Source organism: Oreochromis niloticus, linkage group LG12 (genome assembly GCF_001858045.2).
Source record: "Oreochromis niloticus isolate F11D_XX linkage group LG12, O_niloticus_UMD_NMBU, whole genome shotgun sequence".
NCBI classification, from domain to species: domain Eukaryota; kingdom Metazoa; phylum Chordata; class Actinopteri; order Cichliformes; family Cichlidae; genus Oreochromis; species Oreochromis niloticus.
Window position 1 is genome coordinate 1274123 of NC_031977.2, and position 12423 is coordinate 1286545.

General features: G+C 39.2%; 1 protein-coding gene across 5 annotated transcripts in view; it reads left to right on the top strand.

Moving 5' to 3' along the window:
- The window catches only part of fkbp15b (FKBP prolyl isomerase family member 15b), a 30342-nt gene that overhangs the window by 4754 nt on the left and 13165 nt on the right, over window positions 1–12423 (top strand). For 4 of the 5 annotated variants that reach the window (XM_019365930.1, XM_019365928.2, XM_025896983.1 and 1 more), the window contains exons 2-18: window positions 3148–3251; window positions 3340–3418; window positions 3618–3687; window positions 3780–3854; window positions 4092–4190; window positions 4407–4556; window positions 4785–4853; window positions 6690–6833; window positions 6957–7099; window positions 7177–7225; window positions 7311–7427; window positions 10888–10972; window positions 11049–11149; window positions 11264–11351; window positions 11464–11573; window positions 11692–11790; window positions 11911–12005. In XM_019365930.1, the coding sequence (XP_019221475.1) occupies window positions 3148–3251; window positions 3340–3418; window positions 3618–3687; window positions 3780–3854; window positions 4092–4190; window positions 4407–4556; window positions 4785–4853; window positions 6690–6833; window positions 6957–7099; window positions 7177–7225; window positions 7311–7427; window positions 10888–10972; window positions 11049–11149; window positions 11264–11351; window positions 11464–11573; window positions 11692–11790; window positions 11911–12005 (1677 nt within the window). The remainder of the gene's footprint in view (window positions 1–3147; window positions 3252–3339; window positions 3419–3617; window positions 3688–3779; window positions 3855–4091; window positions 4191–4406; window positions 4557–4784; window positions 4854–6689; window positions 6834–6956; window positions 7100–7176; window positions 7226–7310; window positions 7428–10887; window positions 10973–11048; window positions 11150–11263; window positions 11352–11463; window positions 11574–11691; window positions 11791–11910; window positions 12006–12423) is intronic. The other variant, XM_005472887.4, reaches the window with a different exon arrangement.

Genomic DNA, 12423 nt, shown 5'->3' on the forward strand with positions numbered 1-12423 from the left:
AAGTCAGTGCCATCAGTTTCCTCCTTTGACTGTCTTATTATCCCAGTAAGGTATCTGATGACTGACAGGGCATATGTGTTAACTGCCTGAATCTTGTTTTTCTTGTTCAGCCGACTGCTTACTCTCTGCAGGTACCTTAATCTCTACACAAATGCTATGGCAAGGGGGAGTGAGGAAGTTGGGCCATAAAATATAAATGGAAAGAAGGCAGGAATAAATAACAGATATGAGAAATGTATACAAAACAGGAAAAAGGCACACATTAGAGGACAAAAACACAAAAAAGGTGTACAGTAGTCGGGAGAGCTGTGCTGCTTCATACGTCTGTATGCACCGCCATCTTGCCATCATCCCCACACTTCAAAATTGGGTACCAAGCCCCAATAACAACTGGTATGTTGAATGTGAGAGCAGCTGATCTGAAAGAGAGGATTATACCTAAGCTGGAAATCTAGATCCTCCATGACAAAGAATGCATGAAATACAGTGGCTTGCAAAAGTATTCGGCCCCTTGAACTTCTCCACATTTTGTCACATTACAGCCACAAACATGAATCAATTTTATTGGAATTCCACGTGAAAGACCAATACAAAGTGGTGTACACGTGAGAAGTGGAACGAAAATCATACATGATTCCAAACATTTTTTACAAATAAATAACTGCAAAGTGGGCTGTGCCTAATTATTCAGCCCTCTGAGTCAATACTTTGTAGAACCACCTTTTGCTGCAATTAACAGCTGCCAGTCTTTTAGGGTATGTCTCTACCAGCTTTGCACATCGAGAAACTGAAATTCTTGCCCATTCTTCTTTGCAAAACAGCTCCACAACTGCCCTGTGACGGCCTCAGAGGTTGTCTAAGAGAATATTGGGAGCAACAACACCATGAAGTCCAGAGAACATGGTGACTCTGGACGAGCTGCAGAGATCTACAGCTCAGGTGGGGGAATCTGTCGATACGACAACTATTAGTCGTGCACTGCACAAAGTTGGCCTTTATGGAAGAGTGGCAAGAAGAAAGCCATTGTTAACAGAAAACCATAAGAAGTCCCGTTTGCAGTTTGCCACAAGCCATGTGGGGGACACAGCAAACATGTGGAAGAAGGTGCTCTGGTCAGATGAGACCAAAGTGGAACTTTTTGGCCAAAATGCAAAACACTATGTGTGGCGGAAAACTAACACTGCACATCACTCTGAACACACCATCCCCACTGTCAAATATGGTGGTGGCAGCATCATGCTCTGGGGGGTGCTTCTCTTCAGCAGGGACAGGGAAGCTGGTCAGAGTTGATGGGAAGATGGATGGAGCCAAATACAGGGCAATCTTGGAAGAAAACCTCTTGGAGTCTGCAAAAGACTTGAGACTGGGGCGGAGGTTCACCTTCCAGCAGGACAACGACCCTAAACATAAAGCCAGGGCAACAATGGAATGGTTTAAAACAAAACATATCCATGTGTTAGAATGGCCCAGTCAAAGTCCAGATCTAAATCCAATCGAGAATCTGTGGCAAGATCTGAAAACTGCTGTTCACAAACGCTGTCCATCTAATCTGACTGAGCTGGAGCTGTTTTGCAAAGAAGAATGGGCAAGGATTTCAGTCTGTAGATGTGCAAAGCTGGTAGAGACATACCCTAAAAGACTGGCAGCTGTAATTGCAGCAAAAGGTGGTTCTACAAAGTATTGACTCAGGGGGCTGAATAATTACGCACACCCCACTTTCAGTTATTTATTTGTAAAAAATGTTTGGAATCATGTATGATTTTCGTTCCACTTCTCACGTGTACACCACTTTGTATTGGTCTTTCACGTGGAATTCCAATAAAATTGATTCATGTTTGTGGCTGTAATGTGACAAAATGTGGAGAAGTTCAAGGGGGCCGAATACTTTTGCAAGCCACTGTACCCTCTGAAAGTCTATTAGAAGATGTTAATGCAGCATTAAGGACAATGTCTACTGCGACCATCACTGAAACCAAGCAGCTGATCTATACGATAGCAAGAGTAATCCTTGAGATGGCCTGGCTACAAGCTGAATAATACCCACAAAGAGTATTGCCCTCCATGGTGTGATGAAGAAACTGGTGGCTAAGAAGTACAACAAGCTGTCTATACTCGAGGCCTGGTGAATTGCCAAGCAAAGATTCACAACCAGCACCAGTAGGCCAGCATCAGTCTTTCAAAGGATATCAGGGTGACAGGTCTGTAGTCATTTAACCCAGTCACCAAGATGATTGTGGAGTGCTTGAAATGGGAGGGGACTTCACACAGTTTCAGGGATCTGTTGAAGATCAGTGTGAGGATGGGAACCAGCTGGTCAGAGCATACTTTGAGGCAGGAGGGTGACATACTGTCTGGACCTGGTTCCTTCCTGGTCTTTGTCTCTTGAAGAGTTGCTAGATCTTCACACATCATAGGAGAAGGTGGGATGTCAGTAAAGAGGGGTGGGTGGTGGGGGCAGCACCATCACACTGTGCCTGTGCCTGACAACTGTCTTTGTAGTCTACCTGTATAAGAAATATAACCCCAGGCTGTCTTTGGTTAGCTCAGTAGTCAGTCTTACTAGTTTTAAGTGGTATGTCTCCGGGTGTTGTCATAATAATAACAAAAATGATAACCAAGCAAGCATTGTTACTTCTTTTGTAGCTATTTTAATTAACTTAATACAGTAAAATGTAATGACATAAGGAAACGGATTTATAAACGTATACAGTATTACCACTGTAGCGATAACCTTCTACCAATGTGTGGTAAACAATTGGGCTGCAGAGTAGGGGTGAAGAGTTAGGCTCACTGCTTAGCCCCTGTGGCACAGAGGCCCTTGCCCAGAACAATGTCACATCTACTGGTGCATTCTGCCATGCTGCCATTTTGGTGTCACTTCAGCTGGTCAAGATTTTGTTTGAGGGGAGATCCCCCAGGGAACCATCTGTTATCTATTTGGGATCATGGTTTGATGTTGTCAGACATGCATACAATATAATACTTTTTATATAATAATTTTGCTTTTAATGAAATGATTTGCATACTTTCATTCCCAACACATTACCCAGTCCATATCAGTATAGATGTCCAGCATGATTTTTTTTTTAAAGCACCATATATCAATGCAAATATGACCACATGTACATAATCTTTTGTGTTTTTTAGGGCCAAGCTGGCTTCCCTGTTTGGATTAGACCAGGAAACCAGTCAGGGGAATGAGTCATTCCAGTACACAGCCCCCAAACAGCCTAGAAAGAGCTCCAACCAAGGTAACATTCTCAGAACTGCAGCATTGCTGAATTTACATTCAGTTGTCGTGCAGAGTCACCACTGATCATGTCTTTAATATTATCGCAGCTCCATCCAATCAGAAGCCAGTTCCACAACCTGGAGCTCCAGCAGTATTATTTGCAACAGCAGTCCAAGCCTTCAGATAGTGAGTTTGAAAACCATTTTTAAGCACTCATCTAAATATGTTGGGTGCTATATTCTGAATGTCAGTTTCCATGTTTCTTTGTTTTGTTTTGTTTTACATCTGTTTGGAGCATTATCCCCCTTTTCTTTACAAAACTTAAACTCTTTACTCCCCCAAAGTTCTCTATCTGTTCACTGAACAGCTGTTTTGTCTCATGTAGTATTAATGGACAGTACATGAAGCAGGGAAAGCTGGGAGCTGCTGTGCTGGGCAACCATACAACAAAAGAGGTTGGAGCTTTGTTATTTAGTCTTTTCCTTTATGCTACTGGTTTGACTTTTGTTTCGTTTTTAATAATGAGCTCAACTCTTCTTTTCTTCAGTACAAGCTGCTTCTGTACTTAAGCCAGCAGAAACAAGTAACCTCTGCCAAGATTAATGTGGGCTTTGCTTTCACGGTGAGTATAGTCATGAAGGATACAAAAGTAGATGCACTGTTTGAAATTCTGTTAGTTATATATTTCCGATAATCATTGTGATACCTGTTCTTTACAGCTGTTGCAGAAAATGACCTTTTTAAAAAAAAAAAAAGAAAAAAAAGCTTGTAACAACTGTTAAGAATAGCTTTTACCAAGAATGTTATGTTTTTTCCCCACTGACTGTTTTCATGGCTACATGCTCTTCTTCCTTTGCAGGTACAGCAAAACAATTATTGCACTTTTTATGATGACCAGAGGCAGAACTGGTCCCTTATGTTTGAGTCAGAGAAATTATCTTCAGACTTCTGCAAAGAGGTGAGCCTCAAATAATAAATACTGTGATTACAGTTGGGCCAACACACTGTGTGACAAAGCAAACCAACTTTGTTTATTGACAGGATAAGGTCCAAAAGTATCAGGTGATTTTCAATAAATGATCTGTGTAGTCTACATTTTGTACAAGCATTCATTAAGATGCTTTTAAAACTGAGTCGGTTATTTTTAGATGAAGAAGTCTTCTTTTACCATCAGGTATGTTTAGCAAAAGTGAACAGCGCTGCGACTTTAGATGTGGTGGTACTCCAGGATCTGAGTCTTGGTGAGGGCCAGTCAGTGGAGAATGGAGACTCTGTGGAGGTGGTGTACACAGGCTGGCTTTTGGAGAACCACACTTTTGGACAGGTCAAACACTCACATCATTCATTTTAACAAATAGAATAGAATAGAATTCAACTTTATTGTCATTGCACATGTCATAAGTACATAAGTACAAGGCAACGAAATGCAGTTTGCATCCATCCAGAAGTGCTTTAGCCATGATATAGATAGTATCGGTGTTTTTTGTTTTTTCTCTTGTGGATTTTCTGGTTATGATGACGAAGTCTTTGAATCTTATTTGTATTGCTACAGATGTTTGACTCCAACCAAAACAAAGACAAGCTGCTGCGACTGAAGATTGGAGCTGGGAAAGTGATCAGAGTGAGTAAAAGCATAATCCAATGACTGTGAATAGTAGCTCAAAGTGCTGTCCACACAGGAAGTGACATGTAGTGATGTGGCAACCCAACTTAACTTGTGATAGAACTAAGCTAGAAACATCATGCACTACATACTGCAGAGAGCTGCCTAATCTTCCCATCTTGACTGTTACTGGAAAAATTTTAGTTATACATTCACTATTTAAAATTCAGTTTTATTTATATAGCGCCAAATGACAAAAACGATCACCTCAAGTCTCTTTAAATTATAAGGTAAAGACCCTGCAATAATACAGACAAAACCTCAACAATCAAACCTCCTTTGAGCAAGCACTTGGTGACAGTGGAAAGGAGAAACTACCTTAAAAGAGGAAGAAACCTCTGGTGCAATGAGGCTTGGGGAGGGGCGACCATCTGTCGCGACCAGTTTGGTTGATGGGAGGATACAGGACAGGATACAATACACATTGTGGAAGGGAGTCAGATATTAATAATGAATAATGATTATGATGGTGAGTGAAATAGAGCATCATGGGAAGCCACCAGCAGCCTAAGCCTATTGCAGCATAACTAGAGGAGGATTCAGGATCACCTGATCCAGCCTTAACTATATGCTTTTCTTAGGCTTTATGAAAAAGGAAAATTTTAAGCCTAATCTTAAAAGTAGAGAGGAGCTCTGTATCCCAAGGCCAAACTGGGAGCTGGTTCAACAGAAGAGGGGCCTGAAAACTGAAGGCTCTGCCTCCCATTCTACTTTTAAATACTCTAGGAACAACAATTAATCCTGCACTCTGAGAGAGAAGTGCTTTATTTAAGGGATATGGTACTGTGAGGTCATTATGATAAGATGGGGACTGATTATTCAAGACCTTGTATGTGATTAAAAGGATTTTAAATTCAATTCTGGATTTAACAGGAAGCCAATGAAGGGAAGCCAATATAGGAAAAATATGCTCTCTCTTTCTAGTCCCTGTCAGTACTCTTGCTACTGAAGGCTTTTTTAGGACCAGGAGTTTTTAGGACATCATGATAATAATGAATTACAGTACAGCCAATGAAGAGAAACCAATGTTGGGGGAAAAAACACGTCCCTATCAGTACTGATGTTGCAGAAATCTTTTCTTTGTGCTTTTCTTTTTCTTTGTACAAGGCTTGGTGATGGGAATGAACATCACTGTCTGACATGCCTCATGTTAGCTTATGATGTAATTTGGCAAGCTACCAAAACACTGTCAAAAGCAACATCAGAGGGTTCTCTTCTTATGTATATTTTAGATTGTAATCTGCACTGTGCTTAGAGCCGTTTGTTTCTCAGTTAGAGAGACTACAGCCCACTTTCTTCACTGTCCACGGACTGTTAGTCAACCAAGAAAATTGTAGAATGCCTCGTTTTTAAAGATATGTTACAGTTCATTCACACATTAAAAATAAAAAGCACATAATACATGAAACAACTTAGGTACTGCCTACTTAAATGACAAAAAAAATCCAATATTACATTCTCACATTAGGTTTGATAATAATTTGTTTTACAATGCTGGGGTCGTAAATGAGACCAGTGGACTAACCAGCTGCTTTTAGGCTCACCTTAACTTATGATGTTGTTGATTAAATAAATAGAATTAGCAGTTTTTTAAATCGCCACTCATTTATGTTTGCTTTTGTGTTGGGTCTCTCCTGCATTTCTAATTATCTAAAAATGGCTACAGTTGTTTTTTAAAGGTTCTAGCATAGCTTTAAATTAGGTGTGTGAGCACTGAGATCGTGCTGTTTATCACTCTTCTGTTGTTATTTTGTTATTACCTCATCTCTTTCCTCTCCTTCTCTGTATGCACAGGGCTGGGAGGAAGGGATGCTGGGGATGAAGAAGGTAGGCCGTCGTCTCATTGTCATCCCACCCGATTTAGCTTACGGATCTAAGGGTGTCCCTAACCGTGTCCCAGCTAACAGCACTCTTATCTTTGAAGCGGAGCTTCGACGGGTAACATCCGCTGCACAGTCCTCGGCATCTCCCTCATCTACTGTATCTGTTTAGCAGCTACAGTCTACCATTCAACCGCTTTCCGAAATATTAGAAGCTTATTGAGGTTGTTTTGTGGTTTAGGTGAAGTTCTCAAAGGAAAGTGGCTCTGATCAGGCGAGTGCTGGCTCCAGAGACTCTGCTGCTCCTTCCCCAGCCCTCAGTATTGAAAATCTGGTCCCAGAGCCCTCAGCACAGGCACCCTCTTCAGGTTCAGGAAGACCAGGGTAAGATTTAAACCTGATAAAGTTAGCACTATTATTCTAAACTTTTTTTTCTCACAATAGCTGATTTTTCTTCCCAGGGAGCCACCAGTTCGTGCAAAGTCAAACTCTCTGAGTGAGCAGCTGGCTGTAAGCAAGCACCTTATTTTGTGTTTTTGTATTCATTTGTTTTGTTGCTGTAAAGATTGAAGCTGCTATTCTTCTCCAATTTCAGAATCCAGATGCCACTAAAGCCAAACTGATTTCTCGGATGGCAAAAATGGGCCAGCCCATGCTGCCTTTTCTAACAGGAGCGGCCAGCCAGCCTGAATCCAGTGACTCTGAGCTTGAGGTCAGTATCTTGTCATGTGTACTGATTTAGAATTTTCCTGTTGTCAATAACCTAAATATTACTGCTCTTGTATCCAAAGCCTGATAAACGTTATTCCTGTACCTGTAGTTCATTTTGAACCTACAGGTGCTTAAAATACTCTCCAACAAATGTACCTGAATCCTGCAGCTAAGCCTGGTTTAGTGTATTTTTAGGGTATTTCTTTAAAAAGATTCTATCTTTGCTAATGACCACCGCCCTCCTGTAGGGCCGGTGTAATGTTTGTAGCTGTAGTCCACGAGGTAGGGCAGGTCATCTACTAATCAGAAATCCCTGCCTGCTCCAGTCTCCATACCAAACATCCCTTGGCAAGATACTAACCCAGTGCTCTGCAATGGATGTGTCAAGAATACGTGTATAAATGTTAGCTAGAAAACACTTGCTGCCAGTATGCTGGGGTTCTTACTGGTGGATGGGAGGGTTGCTTCTTCATGTTTTCGGGTCATGGAATGGGTCCTGACTGTCATTTGCACTTTATTTACTATATTTACTATTATTAGGATTGTTATTATTAGAAGTATTAGTGATATTAGTGTTATTAGCAGTAGCTGTTTTAAAGACTTGGTGTTTAAGCTTCCCATGACAGGCCAGCCTTCATTTTTTCATATGCAGAACGGTATGGTAAAAACTTCATGTCAGAAAGTCTCCGAGGTTGTTCATTGGCCCTCACAGCTGATTTAGATTAGGAGGCTATTTTTCGCAAAAAAACAAAAGAAAATTAGCCCAGTGCTTTAATTGTTTAACTTTGCCTGTACAAAACCCACAAATGCCGTATACAGGAATAAAATGGCTCCTAGCTTCTGTTTTCACAAAAGATGAAACTTTATTGTGCTCTATATTTCTTGTTACTGTACTGAATGCATGTCTCCATGGATGTGCACAAACACAAATGTTTGGATGTTTTTATGTTTGTAAACATTTACATGTTTTTTTTTTCCTTTCCTTTATTAATAATATTTAAAACATTTATATGGTTAAAATAGTGTTTTATGTTTGTCTTTAGCAATAGAAAACAGTATGTATGAGTCATTTAAATTTCAGATTAGATTGATTTTACAAAACCGCCATTGTAACCATATTTTTAATACGACTAATAACGAATAACTAATAATAAGTATCTTTGTATATATATTCATACAGTTAGTTCTGGAACATCATATCCTGAATATTTCATTGATGCAAATGGTGAAAATCATAACATGAGTAACATTGTTGATGGGTTCAATAAATTTTTTATAAATGTTGGCCCTGAACTAGCAGCGGACATCCCGTGTCAAAAAAATGAAAATATCAGTAATATAAAATCAAATCCTTTTTCACTGTTCCTCTCAGCTACAAATGAGCAAGAAGTAATAGATATCACATTAAAATGTAAAAGTAAGTCTTCAATGGATTATCATGACATAAATATGTCTGTAGTTAAACAGGTTATTCTGAATATTGCTAGTCCCTTAACATATGTCTGTAATTTATCATTTCAGTCCGGTTGTTTTCCAAAAAAAATGAAAATTGCGTAATACCACTATACAAAAGTAATGACAAACACAGTTTTACCAATTATAGGCCTATTTCTCTACTGCCTCAATTCTCAAAAATTTTAGAAAAACTTTTTAATTCAAGATTAGAAAAATTCCTTGAAAAACATCAAATAATAAATGTTGGTCAGTATGGTTTCAGAACGCAAAGAACCACTTCAATGGCGATAATTGAGGCAGTAGAAGAAATTACTAATGCACTGGATAAAAATAAATATGCAGTTGGTATTTTTGTTGATCTCAAAAAGGCCTTCGACACAATCAATCACTCAATTTTATTGGATAAATTGGAAAGATATGGTATTCGAGGGAAAGCTGGTAACTGGTTAAAAAGTTACCTAACGGGTCGGGAACAATATGTTAGCATAGGGCATTACCATTCAGAAAAACTTGATATTACATGTGGTGTTCCCCAAGGGTCAGTGTTGGGACCAAAACTTTTCAATGTTTACATAAATGATATTTTTGATGTTTCTCAAGTACTTAAACTCATACTGTTCGCAGATGATACCAACATATTTTTCAGTAGCGATGATTATACTGATCTTGTAATGACCGTAAACAGGGAGTTAAAATTAATAAAAAAATGGATGGATATAAATAAATTATCATTAAATATAAATAAAACTAAAGCAATATTTTTTGGTAATTTAAAATATAATATAGAATTACCAATTATTATTGAAGGTGTACCAATCGATAATGTGAGTGAAAACAAATTTTTGGGAGTCGTAATTGATAACAAAATTTCATGGAAACCCCACGTCAGACACATAAAAACCAAAATTTCCAGAAGCCTCGCAATTTTGAACAAAGTGAAACCATACCTTGATAAAGATGCACTTCGTACTCTGTACTGTACCCTGGTCCTTCCATATTTTACATATTGTGTGGGGAAACACATATAAAAATACAACCAATCCATTAGTCACAGTACAGAAACGAGCACTGCGTATTATTCACAAGGCTGGTTATCTAGATCATACTCACAAACTCTTTCTTCAGGCAAAGTTACTTAAATTCCAGGATCTGGTTAATTACAATACATCCATAATCTTATACAAAGCCTTTAATAAACTTCTACCTGCAAATTTACAAACTATATTTGAAATTCGAGAAAGGGCTTATAATGTGAGAGGCTTCGGAGAATTTAAATTACCCAGAACTCGAACAACCCGTAAAGGGTTTTGTGTGTCTGTATGTGGTGTGAAAATCTGGAACAGTCTGAGTTTACAACTGAAACAATGCAAAAATATTCATAGATTTAAATTCCTCTACAAACAGTTGGTCTGGTCACAGTATACTCAATGATGGTTTTGGTGTGCTCTGTAATGTCTGTTCTCTTACCATTGCTGGTATGGATTCCAAAAAAAAAAAAAAAAGTGTATGTATGTACATATATGTACATGTGTGTGTAGATGTGTGTTTGTTACTATGTAATTATTATTGCCTGTTACCTGTGGTAACGCAATTTATAATTAATATATTTTGTATTCAGTTATGAAGGTTCTATTTGTTGTTTGCGAGCTGCCGTTGAGATGCCCGGGGCTGTTGATGTGTTGTTTGGTTTGCAATGATGGGCGTAGCTGTGGGAAGCTATTGTTTTTTGTTGATGAGTGAGTATAGGGGTGGGATTTAATAAGTTTTCTTCGTCCCACTCCTTTTCAGGTAAATTTTGTTTTTTGTTTTTGTGCACTTTATGTTTAATATATGTATTTTGTTGTGCCTGAAATGAACAAATAAAAAAAATAAAAGAATGCTCTTAACACTTTGTCTTTATTGATTTTTAAGTCATCTTGTTGATGTCTTAAATTAAAAAGACATCACAAAAAATGTTTTCTGGCATCATCATTGGTGAGTTCACACTGCTGTGCATTTATCTTCAGGACACCAGTGGCAGCAGAGCAAAGGATCATCCCGTAGTTTCGTCTCCAGTGCCGATCACCACTGCTCCTGCAGCTGCTGCACATGGTAAACTTCTTGTCTTACTCATCCGTCAGTTCTTTCTTCCTGCTGTATCTGTAAAATTGCAGTGTTTTTCTTGCAGTACATCCTCATCCTCATGCTGCTCCAACCTCCGCCTTACTTCCTGTTATGAGCACTGTTACCGCACAGCCTGGACTGCCAACCAGCAGCCATGTGTTCCAGGTGTAGCATCACCACTGTTTGTACTAACTTAATATTTTTTTAATACATGTTGGAAGAATTAGTGGCAGAGATGGTAAATTTGTCTTTATATCAGTGCATTACATTGTTTCAAAGCCGTGCTCCTACACACAGACTCCTCTGGCTCCATCTCCACTGCAGCCTGTGGGCCAGGTCTACCCTGCACCAGCTGTCCCATACATGGGTAAGATTCAACCACCAGGAAGCCACTAGTTCATTTGATGATCTCATGATAATAATGCTGGATGCAATGGTTCCGAATTACACACCCTTGTGTGCTCCTGTTGTTTCTCAAGGCTCTGGGGATGTGACTTCCTTCTTGATGACTGAGGCCAGACAGCATAACACAGAGATTCGCTTAGCTGTCGGAAAAGTAGGAGATAAAGTGGATCAGCTGGCTTCAAAGGTACACACTAAAATGGTACAAAATCATTTAGCAGCTTAAATGGAAAGCAGAAACATTTGATTTCGGGGGTTTTTTTTGTTTTGGTTTTTTTTTCTTTCTTTTCTCAAACTCTTAACAGATCGATGATCTTCAAAGGCAGGGGGGCCTTTCCACAGGTTTGTCTACTGTGTCGATGGAAACCTCCATGATCTTGCACAATATCCAAAGAATTGTTCAGGTACATGCAGCAGCAGCAGCACAGTGCTTTACAGAGGCATTGTTAACACCCCACCCCCCCACCCCCAAGCTCATATTTTATATCATCTATAGATGTTCTGAGCACTTATTTTGTTTTCAGGAAAATGAGTGTTTAAAAAAAGAAGTGTTTGAGAAAAGTTCTCGCATTGAGGAGCAAAACCGTAAGATCGGAGATCTCATCAACCAGAACCAGAGGTGGGTGGAAAGAACTAAGAATTAGGCACAGATATGGGGCAGCCTAAAGTCAAAGTCTCTTTTAGATGTTCAGATTCTTATTTCTTGCACAGTGCCATCAGGGATCTTGACAGTAGGGTTCAGCTGATTTATAGACTGAATTTTGAAGCCTGTTTGTTAAGTGTGTGGCTGCTTGATTTAGCATTGTTATAAAAAAGGATAAATTCCTTGACGCTGCAGTTGTTATGAAACTTTATAGAAACAGCAAAAACGATAACAGTTTAAAACAAACGCAGCTTTTGTACCGGGCTGTAATTCAGGCTTTTTAATGACATAAACCTGGATATTTTAATATAAGGTAGAAGGAGACTGATTCACTTTAGTCAATACCACCAGGTTTCAGTGTAATGCAGTTTTTAACAGCTCAAAATGGGTTACT